This window comes from Callospermophilus lateralis, chromosome 3 (assembly GCF_048772815.1).
Source record: "Callospermophilus lateralis isolate mCalLat2 chromosome 3, mCalLat2.hap1, whole genome shotgun sequence".
NCBI lineage: Eukaryota > Metazoa > Chordata > Mammalia > Rodentia > Sciuridae > Callospermophilus > Callospermophilus lateralis.
The window spans coordinates 193623948-193647266 of NC_135307.1; the positions used below are offsets into that span (position 1 = coordinate 193623948).

Below are 23319 nucleotides of genomic sequence, written 5' to 3' on the forward strand. Positions count from 1 at the left end.
CCGCAAAATCCACAAAACGCTGAATCCCACCCTGACCTGTGATGCGGATCCACGCCCAGGGCCAGCATGAGCACCTGAGGGGACAGGAGCATGCAGACCCAGGAAGAATCTCCCCTCAGCCTCTCCCTCAGCCTCTCCCCTCAGCCTCTCCCCTCAGCCTCTGCCCTCCTTCCTCCCCTCCATCCTTATCGGACACATTAACAGTAACACGTAGCCAAGTAATTAGGAGGTGATGAGTTTTGAATATTAGTGACTTTGCTTTTTAATATGATTTACTTATAAGTTCAAATAATTTCAATCATCATTTTTAATAACACGATATTTTCTCATTTGTTTTATTTCTACAAGTGACCAGTTTGGAAAACTCTTTGACAATTTAACAAAATGTTAAAAGTGAACAAACCAGATCTGGCTCAGCACTGGATCTGAGGGAAACATCTAGAAACAGAGAAGAAAGGACAACTAGTGGGCTGCGTGCACCCACGCACAGTGTGGAGAGCTGCACTTCTGGTCTCCTTCATGCCCTGCTCCCCAGATCTGGGAGCTCTGTCCAGTCAGTCCCTCCCTAAGTGACCTCTGGCCCCGGCTACCTGCTCATCTCATCTGACCTGCTCCTGAAACCTGGCCCTTGACAACGTGCCCAAGGGGGGCCCTGGGGCACAGAAGTTCCGCAGGTCGGGTTGGATGAATGGGGCCGCTGGAGACCCTTCTCAGGGGGACGGGGGTAAATATACCCCCCGGGGCACAACTGCCCTGTTTCACAGGTGAGGAAACCAGGCTTGAGGGAGTTGTTACTTACAAGTCCACAGCTGCCCCAGCAGAGGCCACGCCCACTGACATCCAGGTCTGTGGGCCCACCCCGTCCTTCTGGAGCCCCCCCTGCACCCGGGCTGGCTCTTGGATTTCGGGGTGCACAGCTGTGGAACCCTGTCTACCGTCTGCTGACTGGAACCCACGTCCCCCAGAGCCATGGCTACTTGGGGGCAGAGCCCGTGCTGCAAGTCTGATGGGCTCTTAGAACCCAGCCCACCGGGGTCGGGAGAGATTTTAAATCAACGGGTCCAGGCCTCCCGCCGCGAGACTGAGCGCGGTTGTGATAGTGTCACTGAAACCAGGACCAGGACAGGCCTCAGGCCTCCTATGAAGTAGGCAGAGTTGGGTGAGTGAGGAATACCCAGGGCCAGTGGGCCAGAGACATGAGCGCCCAGGGGCAGCGTCCCCCCCCCCCCCCCCTGCGCCCAGGCAGATGGGAAGAGAGCAGAGATTGAGGCCTCCTCAACGGGACTTAGGGGCGATTCCAGGAAACACTTCCCACCAGGATCCGCACCCTAGAGATCATCTGAGAAGGCCCAGAGCGCAACCAGACTCCCCAAACACCCTCATGGCAAATAGCGTAGACGTGGGCGGAGTCGGAGGGGAAACTGAGGCACGGGGAGCCCTCAGGGCCCTCCAGGTGCTACCTCAAAACGAGCAGTTTGGGGTTCTGTTCTCAGACTTTCATCTCTCCCCACAGCAAACATGACCTCCTCTGGGGCAGGGTGACGCTCAAGGACACCTGGAGCCTGTGCTCTGGGGCCCAGCGGGCAGGAAGCGGAGACGGTCTCTGACATCAACGCCCCAGCGTGTCCGGGCAGGGGACTCCTCAGGAGGCCACAGGGACATCCAGGCGGCTGTACTGGACGCCAGCCAAGCTCTGTCTGTGGCCAAAGCACAGGGTGAGCCTGTCAGAGAGAGAGGAGAGGGTCAAAGGTGGCAGCCTGGGGGTCTCCATCCCCTGCTTCCGCCTGCATTTCCACTTTTCTCCCCTGGACCCCCAGCAGCTCCCTCCAGGTTGCCTCTCCCCTGCTGGAGACCCTCCTGGAGCTTGCCTGACAGCCAGGCTGAGTTTGCTGATGACCCGTGAAGTGCCCTGGGCTGCCCCAGGCCCTGGGAAGAGCAGTGAGGGCAAGGGGTACCCCAGAACATCACGGAGCATTCACGACGCTCCTGCACCAGGGACAGAGCCAGGACACCGGCGCCCGTGCTGAAGGAGCAGAGCTGTCCCCCATCAGAGGCCCCTGCTGGTGGCAGAACTGCCTTGACCCCTTCACGGCACCAACACTGCTCGGACATGACTCTCTCTGTGTGCTCCTCCGGTTTACAGCCACTTTCTCTCCTTCCCAGTAAAATGTGACCTGCCCTCTAAGTACAGAGACTTGTCTTGTCCTGCTCCTGGGTCTGTCCCTGTGTCTACTCGGGAGCCTGGCTCCCCGGGGGGCACTTGGAAGTTTGCTGAAAGCTGATGAAGGGACCTGAGCCACGGGGAACACCCCTGCAGCCCTTCCCTCCCGGTGAGCCCCCAGGACACAGAGGGGGGTCTCTTCTGAGCCTGCTTAATGAGGTCACCACTTCCAAGAAGCACATCTGAGGCCCGAGACCCCGGACAGAAGGAGCCCCCCAGAAGTGGATGTGGCTCCTCTGCGTCCACTCTCGTTCCTGGGGCAGCTACGGCTCCTCGGCTGCAGGTGATCTTGTAGGACTCCCATGGAGGAGCCCTGCCCCATCCTGACAGAGTCGGAGGCTGCGGGTGGACACATGCAGGCTTGGCCAGTCACAGTTTCTCCTGGGAATGGGAGTCCTGAGAGGCAGCGGAGGGCTAAACGCAGCCGGGGCCTAGCCTCCCTTTAGTTCCTGAGCTGCCCTGGCCCCCTGCTCCCAGGGTGGGGTCTCTCCCTCTCTGTGGCTCCGATATCAGGGCCCTCTGACTGGGGTGGTGAAGCACAGACCCCCCTTCTGAGCCCTGCCAACATCCCTAACTCGCTGCCTGCCCCACGACTGTGGCAGCCCCAGCCTGAACTCAAGGGCTGGCCCCAGGTGTCCAGCCTGACCTGCTCAGCTGCAGCCACACCCTGCCTTATCCCAGAGCTCTTCCCCCTGTCCCTCTGCCTCCTCCCTTCCCTTCTTTGTTCCAGAAGATGAGTCTGGAATCTTCTCCCGAGAAAACCACTTTGGCAGAAATTGTGTGCAGCGCTCTCCTAACGGAACCCTTGGGTTTGGCTGGGCTTCTCTATGGCCGCTCAGGTGTGGCGTTCCCTCCAGGGGGGTGTGGTGTGCCCTTGAGGACCGTGCTCCCCCCCCACACACGGGAAGGTGCTGGGGCCAGAAGGGTGAGGCTGAAGGGCTGGCAGAGCCTGGGCCCTGGAAGACCTCATGGAGCACAGACGTCACCCCTGTCCTGCACCCGCCCCCAACACACATACCACAGGGACTGATGGGCAGCTGGCAGAGAGCACTCTGGGCTGGGGACAGGGTTGGTCACTTGTCCTGCATTCCCGGTCTCAGGAGCCCGACTAGGATGGGGCTTGACAGGCAGTTAAAGAAGCTGGTTCTAACTCATCTTTCAGGGCCTCCCAGAAATAGCATGGGCATCAGCAGCTGGTGACTACGGCCTGTGCCACAGAGGAACAGGGAGGCGTGCCCAGCATGCTTAGGGCCGCAGCTCCCGGGGCCTCCCACCGCTCCATGTCTACCCTTCTTTAATTGAACAGCCTAAGATGGTGCTAAGGTTCTGAACTCTCCTTTAGGACCTAAAGACCTTCCTACACCTGGCTCCTCCCGTCTGGCTGATCCGGTCCTCCCTCCCTCCCTCTGCTCCAGCCACACTGGCTTCCTGGTTCCTGGCATAGGCCAGATACCCTCCCACCTCAGGGCCTTTGCACTTGCTGTTCCCTCCTCCTGGAAAGCTCCTTCCCTCATCTTACATGGCAGCCTCCTCCTTCTACCTGAAGTCGTGCCTCCTCAGACAGGTCTTCCCTCTGACCTACCACTCAAACCTAGCCATAGCCCCTAACACTGCCTGGCAGCCCTAAGGCCCCACAGTGTCTGCTGGATGCACGGATGAAGCCCACTAGCAGTTTTTAAAGGTCCCAGTATATTGTTGTGTTTCTCAATGGTCCCAGGAGCCTGTGGTCTTAAGAGTCCACTGTTCTTTGGGTGGGGACATAGCTCAGTTGGTAGGGTGCTTGCTTTGCCTGCACAGGGCCCTGGGTTCAATCCAGCACCACCAAAGAGATTCCACTCTTCTGACCTCGGTCCTGGGCACTGGGCCCACAGTTGGAGGAGCCCCTTCCCCAGACCTGCCCGCCCACCGCGTACCGACTCTTCTGGAACTGTTGGTCTATCTCGGCCAAGGACTGGCCTTTGGTTTCAGGAACAACTAAGTAGATGAAGCCCAGGCCGAGGACAGCCGTCAGTCCGTAGAACAGGAAGGTCCAGGACAGGCCAATGGCACCTGGGAACAGAGGGTGGGTGGAAGTGGGCAGGGAGCCCAGCGCCCTGGCCCTGCGGCCTGGGCTACCTGCGTCCAGGTGAAGCTCTGAGAGTCAGCTCACCCCGAGCACAGGCTGTGGGTGGTGGCTTTGCAGAGTGGCCAACGGGCCATCAGGTTAACACCTGAAAGCAAGAATTAACTGAGGCAGACTGGCCGTCCACAACGCAGCGGGGGGACGGCATGTGGGGAGAGACCACTCACTCACTGCCCCCACAGAACCGGGATGCCTGCCTGCAGGAGGGCTCAGCACTCCGCCCCTCCTCCTGGAGCCTGGGAGGGGGCGGGTCCCAGGGCCAACGACCAGGATAGGGACGACCTGGAGTCCTAAGAGCCGCCGGTCAGCCCCAGACAGAGAAGGCAGGCCATGAAGGACAGCTCTCTGTCTAGGAGGGAGCACAGATTACGTTTGGGTGCTATCTCCTCCTCTGCCAGCCACAGCCACGCCTCCTGCAAGTGGCCTCCCTGAGGGCTGGACCCGCTCTCCTGAGGGGGGCGCTGGGCAGTGGTCAGGAGGGCGGCTCCAGCTTCTAAGGACCAGGTGGACTTGGGAGCACAGTCCCCATCTGTGAAACGGATGGTCATAGGAGGTCACATGTCTTAAAAAGCCCCCTCCCTCGCCCCTCCTCTCCTCACTCATTCCATACAGAGAGCTGCTGGAGAAGAGGCGGGGGGAGCCCAGGTCCCCTACGATTGGGCTGGGAGACGGTCACCGTACGTAGCTTCTGCCACCACGCTGTCCCTCGGCTCCACAAGCTGGCTGTGCCTTTGGGGAGGAAACACCTGGCCACGGGGAGTAGGGAAGTGAGCTTTTAGATCCCCGCCTTGGGCCCACAGTGAGGAGCTGGGCACCCCAACGGCCCCAGCGGCTGGCCCCGGATGGGCACGTGACGTGCTGAGCCAGTGAGGGTCGGTCCCGGGAGCTGCAGGAGCCACTAGGAAGGGCTTCCCTTCCTGGGCTGCCAAGCGAGGAGGCCTGCTGGCCGCCATCTGCACCATGAGCAGCGGCCTGCCCGGACGAAGCCCCCAGGTGGTGGGCAGAGCCAACAGGGAGGAAGGACAGCCGCCAACAGTTGGCACCAGGGGTCAGCTCTCCCCTTCTTTTCAGCGACTTAAGACAAATGTCTCCCTCTTGCTTATAAACTGGGCTGCAGTGGGTGGTTTTCTGTCACTTACAACCAACAGATATGGGTGCTTTGACCCAGTCTGGTGGACACTGTCCCTGCATCTAGAAGGCACTGGGCGGAGGGATTAGGCCACGGGACTCACCAATGAGATCGAGGAAGGAGAGGCTGACGAGGAGGTTGGTGGCCCAGTTGAAGCTGTTGCAAAAGGCAAAGGCTCTCCCTCGAACCTCCACAGGGTAGATCTCGCTGAGGACCAGCCAGGTCACTAGGACAGGAGAGCAGGAGGGCTTCTGGGCGGAGGCCGGGGCTGGCACCAGCAGCCAAGTGGGCAGCCCCCAGGGATGCACATCAGGCTCCTGATACCAAGCACCCCACACCTTTGCACCCCACACCTCTGCACCCACACCTCTGCACCCACACCTCTGCACCCCACACCTCTGCACCCCACATCTCTGCACCCACACCTCTGCACCCCACACCTCTGCACCCACACCTCTGCACCCCACACCTCTGCACCCCACATCTCTGCACCCACACCTCTGCACCCCACACCTCTGCACCCACACCTCTGCACCCCACACCTCTGCACCCCACACCTCTGCACCCACACCTCTGCACCCCACACCTCTGCACCCCACACCTCTGCACCCACACCTCTGCACCCCACACCTCTGCACCCCACACCTCTGCACCCACACCTCTGCACCCCACACCTCTGCACCCACACCTCTGCACCCCACACCTCTGCACCCACACCTCTGCACCCCACACCTCTGCACCCACACCTCTGCACCCACACCTCTGCACCCACACCTCTGCACCCCACACCTCTGCACCCCACACCTCTGCACCCACACCTCTGCACCCACACCTCTGCACCCCACACCTCTGCACCCCACACCTCTGCACCCACACCTCTGCACCCCACACCTCTGCACCCACACCTCTGCACCCCACACCTCTGCACCCACACCTCTGCACCCCACACCTCTGCACCCACACCTCTGCACCCCACACCTCTGCACCCACACCTCTGCACCCCACACCTCTGCACCCACACCTCTGCACCCCACACCTCTGCACCCACACCTCTGCACCCCACACCTCTGCACCCCACACCTCTGCACGCACACCTCTGCACCCCACACCTCTGCACCCACACCTCTGCACCCACACCTCTGCACCCCACACCTCTGCACCCACACCTCTGCACCCCACACCTCTGCACCCACACCTCTGCACCCACACCTCTGCACCCCACACCTCTGCAAGAATCGCATTAGGGTGGCCGCGATGTCTGTTTGCCCAGGACGAGGGGTTTCCTGGACACAAGACCTTCAGTGCTGAGATGGCGAGGTCCTGGGGGAACCAGGATGGTCGGTTCCCATCCCATTCACTAAGTTCCTGTCAAGTAAACCCTGCTGCCTGGGCATTCCAGGGGCAGAGCCAGGTTTTACAAACCCTGAACTTTAATTGGAAAACCTTTTTTTTTTTTTTTAACCTAAAGTTAGGCCCAGGCCCTGGGAGGCACAACTGCAAGCCAGGGAGGGGCCCTGACCCTTCGGGCCACCCACCTCCAGAGCCCCTGAGACTGACAGGGCCTCCCACTGGCTGCTGGGCAGCTCCAGGTTGACCTGCACAAACCCTCCCCTTACCTGGGCCAAATCCGAAGGAGAAGGCGCTCACAAAGGCCATCATGCAAACCAGGGCGGCCCAGCGCAGCACCGCCTGCTGTGGGGCAGGACCAGGGGTCGCGGGGGAGGAGGTGCTCAGGGCAGGCGGGGCAGGGCTGGGGACATCTCTGCCTGCTGGACGGGTCTTGGCTTTCTTAGAGGCGGACAAGGCGGGCTCCTGTGGGTCCCCGCGGGCTCTCGGCATTGGAGGTGGAGCTGAGTCCTGTAGCAGGTCAGAGCCTCCAGGGAGGCCAGCTTGCCGGGTGGCATTGGGCAAGGCCAGGCAGCTTGGACCAGAGTCCACGGGCACAGAGAAGCTGACAAGGCCCAGGCCACTGACCGACAGGGCCATGAGGGCACAGCCGGCAAGCAGCAGGGCCCTGCGGCCCACACGGTCCACCAGCCCCACGGCCATCAGGGTGGCGGCCACCTTCACCGCGCCGAGCCCCACGGAGGCCAACACAGCTGAGGACCCCCTGCGGAAGCCGACGGAGCGGAAGACGGTGGAGGCGTAGCAGAGCACGTTGGGCTGCCCTGTGAGCTGCTGCAGGAGCACCAGCCCCAGCCCCACGGCGGTCCGGCCTCGCATGTTGTCCCGGGCCCTGAAGAGGTCCAGGAAGGTGTAGCGTGGCCTCTCGGGGCCCAGCTTGGTGGCCTCACCTCCCTGGAGCAGCAGGAGGTCCCTGCGAGCGGCAGTGTCGTCTGCACCCGCCGGGAGGAGGAGGAGGCCCAGGCTCTGCAGGACAGCGGGCGCCGCGGCCCAGCCAAACATGTGCCTCCAGCCCCGGGGCGCACTGGCCAGGGCATAGTTGAGGGCGTAAGACAACAGGATGCCCACGGTGATGCCCACCTCGTACAGGACCACCAGCACTCCCCTCTGCCGCGGCCCCACCAGCTCTGACACGTAGATGCAGCAGGCCATGGAGGACAGCGAGATGGCAAAGCCGGCGGCCGAGCGGCCCAGCACCAGCCAGGGCAGGGAGCCCGCCAGGCCCAGGCTCAGGCTGCTGGCCAGCAGCACCAGGTTGCTCCCCAGGATGGCTCGTTTCCTGCCGTAGCGGTCAATGGGGATGCCCCCCACCAGGGAGGCCAGCAGGGCGCCCAGCAGCAGGCTGCCCACCAGGAGCTCCTGCTCCGAGCAGCTCAGCCCAAAGTCAAGCTGCAGGGGCAGCAGCGCACCCGATATGACCGCCAGCTCATAGCCAAAGGTCAGGCCACCCAGCAAGGACACAGAGGCACACAGGGGCAGCGCAGGCGGGGCCCGGCCTGGAAGACAAAAGTGAAAGGAGGGTTCAGAGGTGTCTTGCCAAAGCACCCGAGGCCAACCTGCCCTCGGGCCGCCAGCCCTCCATCCACCCCCCGCCCAGCCATCTGTCCACTCATCCAGTATCTACCCCCCACTCGCCCAGGCACCTGCCCACAAATCCACCCATCATCCACCCCTTTCCTATTCCCTCTCCTCATAAACCCATCCCCAACCCGTCTGCCCGTCCATCCAGCCTCATTCATTTATCTGGCATCTGCCACATGCCAGGCCCTGTCCTTGAGGGTGGCAATCAGCGGAGTCTCCAAGGACCGAGGTGTTAGTAGAAACAGGCAGAAGATAAATAAGTTCATAATGTAACCTCAGGTGTTGATAAATGTCATGGACAAAGCAGGGACACGGGCTTGGGAGTGAGAGAGGAGTATCAATTCAAATAGGGGCAGCTCAGGCCCCTCTGGGGAGGGGACATTTGAGCAGAGATCCAAATAAAGTGGGGGTGAAGGCCATGGGGAAAGTGTGGCAAACAGCAGACCAGACGGAGGGGACACAGGTCAGAAGGGCTCAAGGTGTGATTGAGCAATTATGAATATTCACAGCTGGAACTTACCTATGACATTGGCTAAATGCCAGCCCCTGTTTCAAGAGCTGTATACACATTAGTCTCACAGTGTACCGTTAGCATCCTCCTCCAGGGTGCAGAGAGGCTAAGCAGCTTTCCTACAGTCACACAGCAAGGAAGAGGCAGGGCTGAGATGGCTAGAGGATGAAGGCTTTGACCACTGGGCTAATCAGCAAGGAGGCCAGAGCGGCCCGAGCCCAGCGAGCAGGAGATGGGACAGGATGAGGGGAGAAGCAGGCAGGGCAGAGCACTTGGGGCCTGTGGGTCACCAGGACAGGAACGGTTTCATTCTCGGCGGATGGTAGTCTCTGGTGGCTTGCGCTGGGAGTGAGGTGACCTATTTTAATTTTACTCTTGCTGTCCTGTGCAGATGCTACCTGAGGGGGTGTAGCCACTAAGGTCCATTCACCTCTTCTTTTCCATTTTTTTTTTAAATTATTGAGGAACCTGTAGGCCTCCCAAGTCGTTTTAATATACATAGAAATGAGTAAAGGACACTGCAGTAAATGTTAGGAAGAAATTCCAGAGAGTTCATGGATGCATTGATAAAAGATCTGCTTCAATGTCCATCTTTTAAAAATTAGTAGATTAACAATTCAAACATTCTCCTCCTTTAAAATAAAATAGAGATTTTTTTTTTTCCAAGAGTCTTACTAAGTTGCCCAGGCTGGCCTCGACCTTGCCATCCTCCTGCCCTAGCCTCCTTCGAAGCTGGGACGACAGGTTTGTGCCAGGGCACTCAGCTCAAGCAGAGAATGTCCAGGGTGTGGTAAGTGAATGTAGGAAGCGGCGGGCCTGGAGGTGGTGCTGCACGTCTGTGATCCCAGCTACCAGGGAGGCAGAGGCAGGAGAAGGCAAGTCAAGGCCAGCTGGGAACTTGGTGAGACTGTTTTAAATTTTAAAAATAAATGAATAAATAAAGGAAAAAGGGGCTGGGATGTGGCTCAGTGGTAGAGCCCCTGGGTTCAATCCCTGGTACCTCAAAACCAAACAACACAAACCAGCAGAAATCAGGAGGGCGCCAGGCAGCCAGCCCCTCATCAGGGACCCCTCAACCATGGGGTGACTCTAATTCTTTATTTTGAATTGTGAAGCGTTTAGCCCTAAATGAATTCATGTCTGAACGGACCACTGGTTAAAGATGAAAATGAAAAAGACAAGAATCTCAAAAAGAAGAAAGATCCTGCAAGTGCCCTGAAGCCCCCGGAGATAGGTGCTTCCTCCCCCGAGCGGGGCTGGACAGGCACAGAGCCGGAGCCCGGCTGCCGCGGGGCGCGGGTCTGACCTGTGGCGGGCTCTGTCCTGTGGCGGGCTCTGTCCTGCCTGATGGGCTCTGTCCTGTGGTGGGCTCTGTCCTGTGGTGGGCTCTGTCCTGTGGTGGGCTCCGTCCTGCCTGATGGGCTCTGTCCTGTGGTGGGCTCTGTCCTGTGGCGGGCTCTGTCCTGCCTGGTGGGCTCTGTCCCGCGTGGCGGGCTCATCTTCGTCACTGCCTCTTGCTCCCTGGTGGCCTGGGGGATCCTGGCATCTGTGGGCTGTTAAGGGCGGCCGCAGCCCCTCTGGGCACTCACTCTGCCCTCCCCAGCTGTCTGGAGCCAAGTGCCCTCTGGGCTCAGTGTCAGTTTGCTCAGGTGTAAAACGGGAACTGGACGCCCCGCTGCCCGCGACCAGAGCCCATGGGAACACGCATCCAACAGGGACGTGGAAGCGCTCTGTGAACGTCACGGAGTGACCCCGGGCCTCGGAGCCTGGGGCAGTGGGAGCACCGACGCTTGCTCTTTGCGACCTTGGGTAGGTGGCCTCCCATGACCGCCATGTCCTCGTCTTACGGGGTTAATAAATGCTTTCTCACCAGCTCTTAGGAGAGTTGGGAGAGAAAAGCCCCTGGTGCCCAGGCAGCTGCACAGGAGGACCACCAGGCTGGCTGTTGCCACCGGCTCCTTCCGCCCATCTCCAGACGCCCCTGCCCCACTTGGAAAGCCACCTGTGGGGACTGGAGCTCATCCCCCCTCGCCCTGTGGAGCAAGGGGAGGCGGCCAAAAGCAAGGTGGGCAGCGGTTCCTGGCTTGGCAGACAAGCTTTTTTTGATTTGGTACCAGGGATGATTGAACCCAGAGGCACTTCACCACTGAGCCACACCCCCAGCCTGTTTTTTATTTTTTTATTTAGAGACAGGGTCTCACTAAGTTGCTGAGGCTGGCCTTGAAGCTGTGATCCTCCTGCCTCAGCCTCCCGAGCTGCTGGGATTGCAGCAGGCAGAAAAACTCTTTTAAAATGATGCATTTCTCATCCAGAGGAAAAAGAAAAACAACCAACAACACACACTCCCAATTGCACATGTGGAAATTAAAATACACATCTAAACAACTTAGCATAAAGAGGAGATCAAGTGGAAATAACGACCTATTTGGAATTGAATGAGAATAAAAGGGCCACATAACAAAAACTGTGGGAGGTAATTACGGAAACTAGAACTTTTCGTCAGAACCTCCAAAATAACCGAAAATAAATGAATTCAGACTGTGAATGAACCAGCTAGAAAAATTAGAATGAAATGAACCCAAGGACAAGAGGAATTAATGAATATAAAAACAAATGTAATAAAACAGGAAATAAAATCAGGATAGTTAGCTGGGAGTGGTGGCGCACTTTGAGTTGGTTTGACACAGCTAAGAAAACAGGCGAGGCTCTGGGGAGCGTGACTAAGAAACTACAGCAGGAACTTCACAGGAGCAGCCCGCAGGCACCCGGGAGGCCAAGGCACTGTCAACAGGTGGTTGGACCGATCTTGTCCCTACAGGCTCCCCAGGTACCCATATTTAACATGGAGGGGGCGCCCTGCCTTAGGGGTCCCTGCGGTCTCCAACCACTGTCTCCCAACACGTTTGATCTGGGCTCATCCTTTATGTGTCTCTTGTGAAAACAGCATAGAGCTGAACATTTTCAAGTTCAAGTTCAGTAGAAGGGTCTTTGCTTTAAAAGAGTGAACCTAAGCTCACTTAGGACAGTTACTGATACGCTTGCACCTGCTCCTGACACTTTGGTTTTTTTTGTTTAGTGCCAGGGGTTGAACCCAGGGGCGCTTTACCACTGAGCCGCATCCTCAGTCCTTTTGAGTTTTAATTTTGAGACAGAATCTTGCCAAGTTGCTGAGACTGACCTCAAACTTGCAATCCTCCTGCCTCAGCCTCCTCGGAGGTGGGAATGCTGGGATTACAAGCGTGTGCCACCATACCCAGCTCCATTTCTATTCTTCTTAGAGCAGCACTTCTACTAGAAGTTTCTCCAATGAGAGAAACTTTTCTGTCTATGGGGCAGGGCGGTGACTAACCCCATGCAGACCCTGAGTATAGGAAAGGTGGCTAACGCAATGGAGGGATTCATTTTCTATTTTAATTAACGTACTTATAAAACAAGCCATGTGGCTGGTGGCTACCATATTGACGGGTGGCTGGTGGCTACCATATTGACAGGTGGCTGGTGGCTACCATATTGACAGGTGGCTGGTGGCTACCATATTGACAGCGCAGTTGTACAGGTTACTCCTAGTTTTTAAAGCACACGTCTGCACTTACATTTTTCTAGAAGCACCTGGAGTAACGCAGCAGCAGGTCTCTCACCCAGCCCCACTCAAGGCCTGATAAGAAGCGTGGTAGCACCGCAGCCAGGCTGACCCGAGGGTGTTCCCTGCACCGGGTGCTGCCCTGAGTGCTAAGTTAAGACCTTCTTTAATCCTCCCCCAGCCTTATGAGGGGTGCCTCTGAATTATCCAGGAGTGGACTAACTGGTGGCCCCGGGCAGCAGTGCCTTGCCTGAGGTCAGAAGTCGGAAGGGCCAGCCTGCACCCAAGGCCGGCGCTCCAGCCTGACTAGGGGCTCCGCTTCCCCCTGCCCCTCTCAGCTGTGGGGCACTTTTGGCAGAGGGAGGAGTTTCACGGATTAGGACTCGGCCCCTTCTGCTCACCCTCTCCCCTACACCCCTGCCCCCTTCCCAGGCGGCTCTACCCTTCCTGTTGGGAAAGACACTGGAGAACCAGCTGCCTGGTCCCTGCACAGCCCACCCCTCCCCAGCCCCAGCTCCCTGGTCCAGTGCTGAGAGCCACAGCCGAGTCTGTATGGCCCCTGGCATTTTGCCAACAGTATTGGTTGACAGGCGAGGCATTACTATCCGCCTCCACCACTACTTTTGCGTTCTCGCGCTACTTAGGAGTTCTCATGGGGATTCCCGGGGATTCCCTGGGAATTCCCTTTGGTTGGGGAAGTGCAGGAGGAGGGATTTCTGAGAGAGATATTTCCGGCTGCGGGTTCCCAGACGAGCCGGGTGGTGCGTGGTGTTTGGGAGAATCCCCCGGGAGCGTGTGTGAAGTGTTTTCTTGCAGTTCAAAAATAAAGTTTGTTCCTGCTTCAGTGGCTCGTGATTTGTGCCCAGCCAGACTGTGACAATTGGTGGCCCGTGCGGGGAACGTCTGAAGCTTGGGGGTAAGTGAAATTACTCGCCCCTAAGGGAAGGCGAGAGAATGGGTGACCATTTTAAAAAACAATGTGTTCTTGTTTTGATTTGTTTTGTTTTTGTTTCAAGCTGCCTATCCCTAGAATATTCTCAGGCAGACTGGGAAAAATGGTTGGCTCAAGGTTTGAAGTTGTTCGCCCCTGAGGAAGAGATAGAAATAGGCCACAAATGCACATGTCAAGAAAATAGGAAAATTGATACACCAATTTTTCATTCCATTTTTGTTTCATTCTGTTTCAGTTTTGTTTTGTGTTATCTTATTGGGTTGCATTATCTTTATAACAGATTAGAAATTAGTAAAAAACAAACAGAAAGAGTGTTAAGTAAATTGTTAGAGGTTCAGACCATGGAGAAAGACATTTTAGATCAAGCAAAGAGAAGGTCTCTCGAGCTAGTCAGACAGAGGAAGAAAATTTAAAGGAAGAAAGCTTAGAGGAGAAACAGCTATTAGGGAAAAAGCTACAACAGGAGGCTGCTACTAACACCGTTCTATCACCAGAGGGCGTAATTCAACCAACAGCTCCACCTATGGAGATATCTGAGTGGCCCTCAACCCCTGTAGTTGATAGATGGGATCCTGAGACAGGACCTCAAAGATTAACATGCCCTGTACTTGAGCAGGCAGGAGGGAGTGAATTCACCGTGCTTTAAATTTCAAAACAGTGAAGCAGTTAAAGGAAGCTGTAACAACCTATGGTCCTCAAGCACCCTTCACTTTAAGCTTGGTCGAATCCATTACCAACTTGGACATGACGCCAGAAGATTGGGCTAGTATGTGTAAATCTGTGCTAAATGGAGGACAATATTTGATATGGAAGGTTGCCAATGAGGAATTTTGCATGGAGACAGCTAAGCAAAATGCAGCAGCCGGTTACCCTCAAAAAAATCTAGATATGTTGTTAGGAAAAGGACCTTATGAGGGTCAACGGCAACAAATTGAATATGATCCTGGTGTATATGCACAAATTGCTGTAGATGTGGTTAGGGCATGGAAAACTTTACAGGGGCATGGAGATTTACAAGGACAATTATCTAAGGTAATACAAGGAACTAATGAACCTTACGCTGAATTTGTAGATAGGCTTATTCAAACAGCTTTCAGAATTTTGGGGGATAAAGAATAAGCAATGCCATTTATAAAACAACTGGCTGATGACCAAGCAAATCGTTGCTGCAGAGAGGTTATTAGACCATGGAGACATGAAGATTTAAACACATATATTAAATTAAGTAGAGATATTAATGAACAAGGGCAAGTCTTGGCAGCAATACAACAGGCTTTAGATGCCAGGCCAAAACCATGCTACAATTGTGAACAAACAGGACATTTTAAAAGGAATTGCCCCATAGGAGGAGGGTTTAACAAAACTAGGTATCAAAGGAATAGAATACCAGGTATTTGCCCACGATGCCGTAGAGGGAGACATTTGGCTAATGAATGCCGTTCTCAAACCACCATAGAGGGTACTCCGTTATCAAAAAATGGACAAGGACCAGGTGTTCACCCACGATATCATGGAGAAAGGCATCAGGCTCCATTGCCAAAAAACGGACAGGGGAGCCCAATGCTCCGGGGCCCACGACCACAAATATACGGGGCACTGGAGGAACCCAGAAACACAATGGAGGAACCCAGCAACACCATCTGGGTAGTGCCCAGGACACATTGTCCATCAGATCCCTCATCAGACAAACCCGAGGGAGCGCAGGGTTGGACATCTGTGCCTCCGCCAGAGCAGTACTAACTCCAGAGATGGGAGTTCAAATCATTCCCACAGGAGTAAAAGGACCTCTTCCCCAAGGAACAGTAGGCTTATTGTTAGGACGCAGTTCTTCTACGCTAAAAGGACTTATGATAAGTCCCGGGGTAATTGATCCCAATTATGAAGGTGAAATAAAAATTATAGCTAGTTCTCCAAAGGGTATATCAGTAATTTCACCAGGAGATAGAATAGCACAGTTATTAATAATACCCAGCCTACATGATAAATTTTTCAGTAGTAGTATAGAAAGAGGTTCCAGGGGATTAGGCTCCACAGGTGTAGATTGGGCTATGCTGTCTTTGAATTTAGATTCTCGCCCAATGGCTGAAACTAAATATTCAAGGACATGAATTTAATGGGCTACTGGATACAGGTGCAGACCTTAGCATCATCTCTCGTCAAGAATGGCCAAAACATTGGCCATTACAACAAGCCACTCAAACGCTTCGAGGCCTAGGAGTGGCAACTAATCCCCATAGAAATGCAATGGTATTAGATTGGAAGGATCCTGAAGGATGTGAGGGAACTATACAGCCATATGTATTGGATCATCTTCCTATAAATTTATGGGGATGAGATGTCCTAGATCAATTAGGTTTGACATTAACAAATAACATCAATCCAAATGTGCCCACTATTAGGGCTAGACAAGGTTTCAGGAAAGAAAAAAGATTAGAAGAACAAGGTATAGCAGTACCAATTCAAATAGATCAAGGAATAAATAGACATGGACTGGGTTTTCAGAAGGGGTCACTGAGGCAATAAAAATTATGTGGAAATCAGAAAGACCAGTATGGGTTTCTCAGTGGCCCCTGACTAAAGAAAAGATACAAGCAGCCCATGACCTGGTCAAACAACAATTAGTGGAGGGACATATACAACCTTCTGTATCTCCCTATAACACTCCCATTTTTGTCATTAAAAAGAAATCTGGTAAATGGAGATTATTGCAAGATTTAAGAGCCATTAATAATGAGATGGTTATTATGGGACCTGCTCAATCGGGGATTCCTCAATTGTCTGCTTTGCCAAAAACCTGGTATGTTTTAGTTATAGATATTAAAGATTGTTTTTTTTTTTTCAATTCCAATTCATCCTGAGGATAGTCCACGTTTTGTATTTACTATCCCTGCACTGAATCATGAAGGTCCTGATCAGAGATATGAATGGAAAGTACTCCCTCAAGGGATGGCTAACAGCCCAACTATGTGTCAAATTTATGTTAACAAAGCAATCCAGCCACTTAGAAATCAAAATCCTGAACTACAAATATTTCACTATATGGATGATGTATTGTTAGCACACAAAGATAAAAACACATTGCTAGAATGTTATGCCACACTTATAAATTTATTAAAAAATTATAATCTGGAGATAGCAATAGATAAAGTACAATTAAATTTTCCAATTAATTATTTAGGAGTTCTATTATCCTCAACCATGGTCTGTCCACCAAAAATTCAAATACAAGTAGATCAACTCAAATCACTTAATGACTTTCAAAAGTTATTAGGAGACATAAATTGGATAAGGCCTTATCTAGGCATACCAACAGGAGAGTTGGGACCTTTATTTGATATCCTAAAAGGTCCATCAGATCCAAATTCACCCCAAATGTTAACGCCTGAAGCAAGAAAGGCATCAAAAATTATTGAAACATATATGGAAAATATGCATTTGGATAGAATTGATATAAGTTTGCCTTTATTATTTATTGTAATACCAACAAAAAATATTCCTACAGGAGTATTTTGGCAAGAAGGTCCATTATTATGGATACATTTATCTTATTCTCCTAACACTATTCTTACTAGGTATCCTGAGGCTGTAGGACAATTAATACTCAAAGGAATAAAAGCAACAAAGGGAGTGTTTGGAATTTCTCCCAATAAAATTATTACTCCATATACTATGGATCAAATTGATGAGTTAGCTAATGAGTTAAATACTTGGGCAATAATCATGTGCAAATCTAATGTTTCATTTGATAATCACTTACCATCTAATCCTTTGTTGTCTTTTTGGTCTTCGCATCCTGTAGTTTTTCCAAAAATGACAAGAAAAACCCCTATCATGAATGCTCCAAATGTATTCACTGATGGGTCAAATAATGGTACAGCAGCAGTAGTTACCCCTGATCAAACTTTTACATTTTTAGTACCCAAACAATCAGCTCAAAAGGTAGAGCTTAATGCAGTTTTACAAGCTTTTGTGATGTTTAAAGATTCTGTATTTAATTTATTTTCTGATAGTCAGTATACAGTTAATGCTACGGTATCCCTTGAAGATGCTGGTAGGATTTCCCCTTCCTCTACTGTTTCCTCTTTGTTTTCTGCTATACAAAGTCTAATCTGGGACAGAAAAGATCCATTCTTTATCAGAGCACATACAGGATTGCCTGGAGCCCTTAGTTTGGGCAACGATTTAGCAGATAAAACTACATGACATACATATTTTCTCTACACTAGAAGAAACTACACATTTTCATAAAAGGTTCCATGTCAATGCTAATACTTTACAAAAGCGTTTTAAAATAACTAAGGAACAAGCTAGACAAATAATAAAACAATGTCAAAATTGTGTGACATTTTTACCACAAGTTAATCTCGGAGTCAATCCAAGAGGACTGATACCTAACCATATTTGGCAGATGGATGTCACACACTTGCCAGAATTTGGAAAATTAAAATATTTGCATATTACAGTTGATACTTCTTCCAGATTTTTGATGGGCTCCCTTCATGCTGGAGAAAAAACTAAAGATGTTATAGCTCATTGCTTACAAAACTTTGCCACTGTGGGCATTCCAAAACAGTTAAAAACAGATAATGGTCCTGGTTATATTTCTACCTCTTTTAAACAATTTTGCTCATCATTTGGCATTACTCATATAACAGGAATCTCATACAATCCTCAGGGACAAGGCATAGTTGAAAGAGCTCATCAAACTATTAAAATGTACTTATTAAAGCAAAAAGAGGGAATTGGTAAGGGGTATATATCCCCCAAAGATAAACTTAAAATAACCCTTTTTACTCTGAACTTTTTAAATTTGGATTCATCAGGACTTAGTGCTGCGGAAAGGCATATGTGTCCAAAAAGTGTTCATAAGCCCAGGGTACTTTGGAAGGATATTCTAATAGGACAATGGAAAGGTCCTGACCCAGTGATTGTCTGGAGTCGGAGGTCTGTCTGCGTGTTTCCACAGGGAAAACAGCAGCCGATTTGGATTCCAGAGAGATTAACTAAAGCGATTTCTACAGACCAAAAAGAAGATGATTTGACTCAAATCCATAACAGCTGATATCCAGAGCTCCAGTTTGGCTATTCTTACATCTGCGACAGTGATTAACCAGGATGCTTTTTTCAATATTTATTTTATTATTGCCTTTTCCCATATCATAAAGTTCTATTTTATTTTTGAGCTCATACAGACCTAGGTTAATGTTTTTCTGATCAGTTTTATTTTTTGACTGTGGAGTTTTTAAACATTGCAATGGAGATTTCACCTAGGTAAAGCTACAAGGCCTTTACTATTGTCTTATGTGTTGTATGTTATGTGTGCACACTTCTGTTTTGTGTTGCATGTCTGTATGTGCATATGTCCATATATCATATATGAGGAGCGCTCATGAATAAATGGATCCGAATTTTCTTATTCACGTGATTTTAATGGTTTAATTTAGATTGGGTAAACAGCTGTTGAGGATTGTTTTAATATGTGAACAAATAAGGAGGTTAACAGATCTGTTTGTTTACTTTCAACTTTCCTTTTCATTATATTTAATAATTCTGTTCAGGATAATGTAAATTGTTCAAAAAATTGCTTTCTTAGTGCCTGTTGGAATGTTACATAATTTTTTTTTTAGCATCATTGCCAGAATTCCTATCTTCATCCCAGTGCCGGTGAAGACAAAGATAAAACCAAACTATAGCTTCTTTGATAGTTATCACAACAAACTGTATAAACTGATGCATCAATGAATAATAACAAGTAATGTTCAATCAAGGAGTCGATTTACTTTGGGAGGAAATGGACATATTGACAGATTCCTGTGCTTTGAACTGCTTGCAGAACTTGCCTGGACTATGTATCACTTGTATGCATTGTGAACTATCTGTTGGTGCAGTGAGTTGTGGTAGTGCTGGAGTATTTTTGCTAATGGTGTCAATTTTTCAAAGGAGCCCTCAATTGGCTTAGTGTCATGGCATTTTGCATCCTCCTCCCTTCTACTAGTGATGGTCTAAAATTTGGGGGCCAACAGAGGTGAGGCAAAGAACCTCACCCCCCCACTGGCACCAAGGCCAAATTTGTGGGCCAACAGAGGTGAGGCAAAGAACCTCACCCCCCCACTGGTGCAAAGGCCTATCCACAAGTACGGCTGTATGCTGGACCGGTAGTCAGTGACGGGTATGATCCAATTGCAGTGGTACCAACCTAAGACAGGAGGCTGACGCCTAGAGGTCAGCTCTTCCGATGACGGGTAGAAACCATATGTTGAATTGGACAACCTAACAGGCATGGTCCCTAAGTCACATTGCTTGTTGTTTAATTAAACAGAAGGGGGGAGATGCTGAGAGACACGGCCGAGTCTGTATGGCCCCTGGCATTTTGCCAACAGTATTGGTTGACAGGTGAGGCATTATTATCTGCCTCTGCCGCTACTTTTGAGTTCTCGCGCTACTTAGGAGTTCTCGTGGGGATTCCCGGGGATTCCCCGGGAGTTCCCATTGGTTGGGGAAGTGCAGGAGGAGGGATTTCTGAGAGAGATATTTCCGGCTGCGGGTTCCTGGACGAGCAGCGTGGTGTTCGGGAGAATCCCCCGGGAGCGTGTGTGAAGTGTTTTCTTGCAGTTCAAAAATAAAGTTTGTTCCTGCCTCCGTGGCTCGTGGTTTGTGCCCAGCCAGACTGCGGCAGTCCCGGGGCCTCACTCTCCCAGGGGACGCTTCCTCCAGGACCCGGAGGAAAGGAGGCCCAGGGAGGACTGACCGCCATCTCCTAGTTCTGATGGAGGGCCAGGGGAGCCCAGCCACAGGCCAAGGCCAGGCTGAGCGCCGCAGCTCTCTGGACATCAGTGGCAGACCAGGGTCGAGGTGGGGAGAGGACGGCGGAAACCAAGTGAACTCAGAGAGTGATGCCGACAGGTGCGTCCCTGAGCTCGGGGTCAGGTGCAGCCTCCTGAGGGCCCAGGGGGTGCTGCGAGGGTCCATTTCACAGACCAGAAACCAAGGCCCCGCGTGTGCTCACGGCTGGGAAGCAACAGGGTCAGGGCCACTTCGTGCCCAAGCCCAGAGCTTTGCAGTGGTGACCGCCCAGCAAGAAAGGCCAACCCGAGACGGGGTGGAGAGACAGCAGGGGTGCGGGGCACAGGAAAGAAAGCTCTGAGCAGGACCCCAGTCAGACCTAGGAAGGTGTCAGGGCCATCGGGAAGGCTGGGGAAGGCCGACCCCTCCTTAGGCTCTCCGTGGCTACCACCTCCTGTAGGAGCAGATCCCAGTCCTCAGTGTGACACCCAGGGCCCTCCCCAGGCTACCCTGAGTGCCTGCCCCCCCACCCCCCTTTGCCCCAGCCAGCATCCCCAGCCTCCCCCACACACCCAGGGGACATTTACGTTATCCTCTATTATCATCACGCTGCCCGGGCTGGCCCTCCTGCTCACCTGCCACCTCCCAGGTCCCCAGGTGTGTGTGACAGTTATGGGCCATCCATGCCCCGCCCTCTCCTGAGGAGCTGCCCCCCCCCCGTTGCCAGCCCTAGGACACAGGCTGTCATTCCCATGCCACCGATGAGGCCACCGAGGCACAAAGATGAGCTCATTGCCCAAGGTGACACAGCATGTAAGTGACCGAGCAGGGATTTGAACTTGTGCAATCTGATTCCAGAGCCCAGGGCAGAGAGAGAAAAAGGAGCGGTCTCGGAGCCACCTCCCCGTGCAGAGCCGAGCGCTTTGTTTCTCACAGCTCTCATGGCCGCCCTTTGATAAGAGCATTTTATAAGGGACCACGTGAAGGTCAGAGAAGGTGACAAACTGTCCTCGGTGGTCATGACAAGTTGAGAGCACTGGGGCTGGACCCAGTCCTAATTCCAGTGCATAGACAGAGCCCACGCCCTGGACCCTGCTGTGGAGAGAGCATGCTGGGAGCTCGGGGGAGGGTGGAGACGGCTGGTGATTAGGTTGGACACACCCTGGCCTCTACCACCCAGGCCTGGCTCTGCCCACCGCAGGCACTCAGTAAATAGTTGCTGAATTAATAGGAGGGACAGGAGCGAGGGGGCGGAGCCGGGGCAGGTGACCTAGGGAGGGCCTTGGACTCCGCAGCAGTGTGCAGTAGATGTGAAGAGATGGACACTGAAGTCAGAGCTATGGCTGGTCACCCGCTGTGCCCCTGCTCTGTGCATAGGAGGCTGGGTGGTGCAATGGTTAGGGGTGCAAACTGGAGACGGGCTGCTGGGGTTCCACCCCAGCTTCTCTTCTCCATAGCTGTGTGACCCTGGGCAACGCACCTACCCTCCCTGAGCCTCCTCAATCTACATAGGATACAGTACCTATCTCATGCCTGCCAACCTCAGAGCCTCAGCCTCCATTGAACAACTTAGAGTGTGATTTTCAGAGAGAATTCATGTCATGCCCCCTGCCCCAGCTTAAAACCCTCCTCCAGCTTCCCATGCCATCTGCAATAAACTCCCAACTTCCCCATGGGGCACTGGCCCTGCACTCCTGGCCCTGCTCACCCTCTGACATCCTCTCACCCCTTCCCTTCCTGTCCACTGCGCTCCAGCCACACTGGCCTGAGCCACACCAGTCCTTTCCTGCCCCAGGGAAGCTCTTCCTCCAAATCTCAGGCCTCCTCCAAGGTCTCAGCTCCAAAGCCTCCAGCCCTGGACGCCCATGGCATCTTATTTATCTAGCTCCTCAACCAAAAGGTCCACTCCAGGAGAGAGGGCTTGGTCCATTTTGTTCCCTGGGAATGGCCAGCCCCTATGCCTGGGCACACAGTTCATGCTCACTAAAAAGCCAACGATGGCTGACCTTCCAACCTTCTGAACACAGAGGAGACCATAGGATCAAGCCCCCTTAGCGACAGAGAAATTCCCTGCCTGCCCCAGCCCTGTTGTGGGCTCTCCTGTCTCCCCTCCACTGAGCCAGGGCAGGGCAGGATCCCCAGCCAGGGATCAGTGTCCAGCACAGGGGTGCTCGGGGAACTGACCAATGACTTTCTCCTTCAGAAGGGAGCCGCATCCCTTGCCTGGGTGACCAGACAGGAGCACCCCCAGCCCCTCCCCCCACCCCCAGCAGAAAGGAGGAGGGGAGGAAGCCCGCCAAGGCCCCTGCGCAGTCCCCAGCCACCGGCCTGCTGTCCAGCGGGCGGCCACCGGAGGGGCGACCCCCACCGGAGGTGCGACCCGGGGTGGGTCTGGGCCACGGGAAGGGCCGAAGGGGGGGTGCGGGGGGGGCGTAGGTGCGGCGACGGGGTGCACAGTGTCCCGCTGCAGCCTGATCGCGACTTACCCATGGCGATCGGGACTCGGCGGGCGAGCTGGGGACGCTGGGGGCCGCGCGCGTGACCCCGGGACCCAAGTCCCTGGCGCCGCCGCGCAACAAACTTTCCGGCCGCTTTGGGCCGCGTCCCGCCCTCTCCCCACCCTGCGCCACCGCCACGTCGCCCGGCCCAGGCCCCCCAGCCTGGAGGCGGGACGGAGGGGAGCTTGGGACCGCCCCCGCCTCCAGGGCCAGGCTGGGGACCGCCCCGCTGGCCTCCCTGGGTCCCCATCCTGAGTTCTCCCGGGGGAAGACCCTCCAGGCAGCGCCTTGCCGGGCTTTCTCCGCCAACAGGAGATCCCCGGGTGCTGCGTCCACCCTTGACGGCGCCTGCACTGACCCGACCCTCACACACCACGTGGGACGCCACCAGTCATCCCACACTGAGGTTGGACACCCGCCACCCCTGTGCCCGCCCACGAGGCTTGGGGTGGGCTGGTGAACCCCTAGGCCATCGTTGTTCTCCAGGAGCGTGCATTCTGGGGACCCACGGGAAAGAACTGAACACGCCAGAGAGGTA

General features: G+C 53.6%; 1 protein-coding gene across 1 annotated transcript; it reads right to left on the bottom strand.

Annotated features, from left to right (window-relative positions):
• Window positions 1-1261: 1261 nt before the first annotated feature.
• On the bottom strand, window positions 1262-22791 carry Slc2a10 (solute carrier family 2 member 10). The gene is made up of 5 exons (XM_076849187.2): window positions 22770-22791; window positions 7089-8372; window positions 5576-5698; window positions 4135-4270; window positions 1262-1721 (listed from the first exon to the last, which is right to left on the bottom strand). The coding sequence occupies exons 1-5, from the start codon at window positions 22771-22773 to the stop codon at window positions 1643-1645; spliced, it is 1626 nt and encodes a 541-aa protein (XP_076705302.1). The 5' UTR covers window positions 22774-22791; the 3' UTR covers window positions 1262-1642.
• Between the last annotated feature and the right edge of the window lie 528 nt (window positions 22792-23319).

Coding starts and splice junctions, on each gene's coding strand:
- Slc2a10 (XM_076849187.2), bottom strand. Junction 4,271..5,575: donor CTCCTTCCTCGATCTCATTG/GTGAGTCCCGTG, acceptor CTCTGTTCCCAG/GTGCCATTGGCCTGTCCTGG. Junction 1,722..4,134: donor CAACAGTTCCAGAAGAGTCG/GTACGCGGTGGG, acceptor TCTCTCTGACAG/GCTCACCCTGTGCTTTGGCC.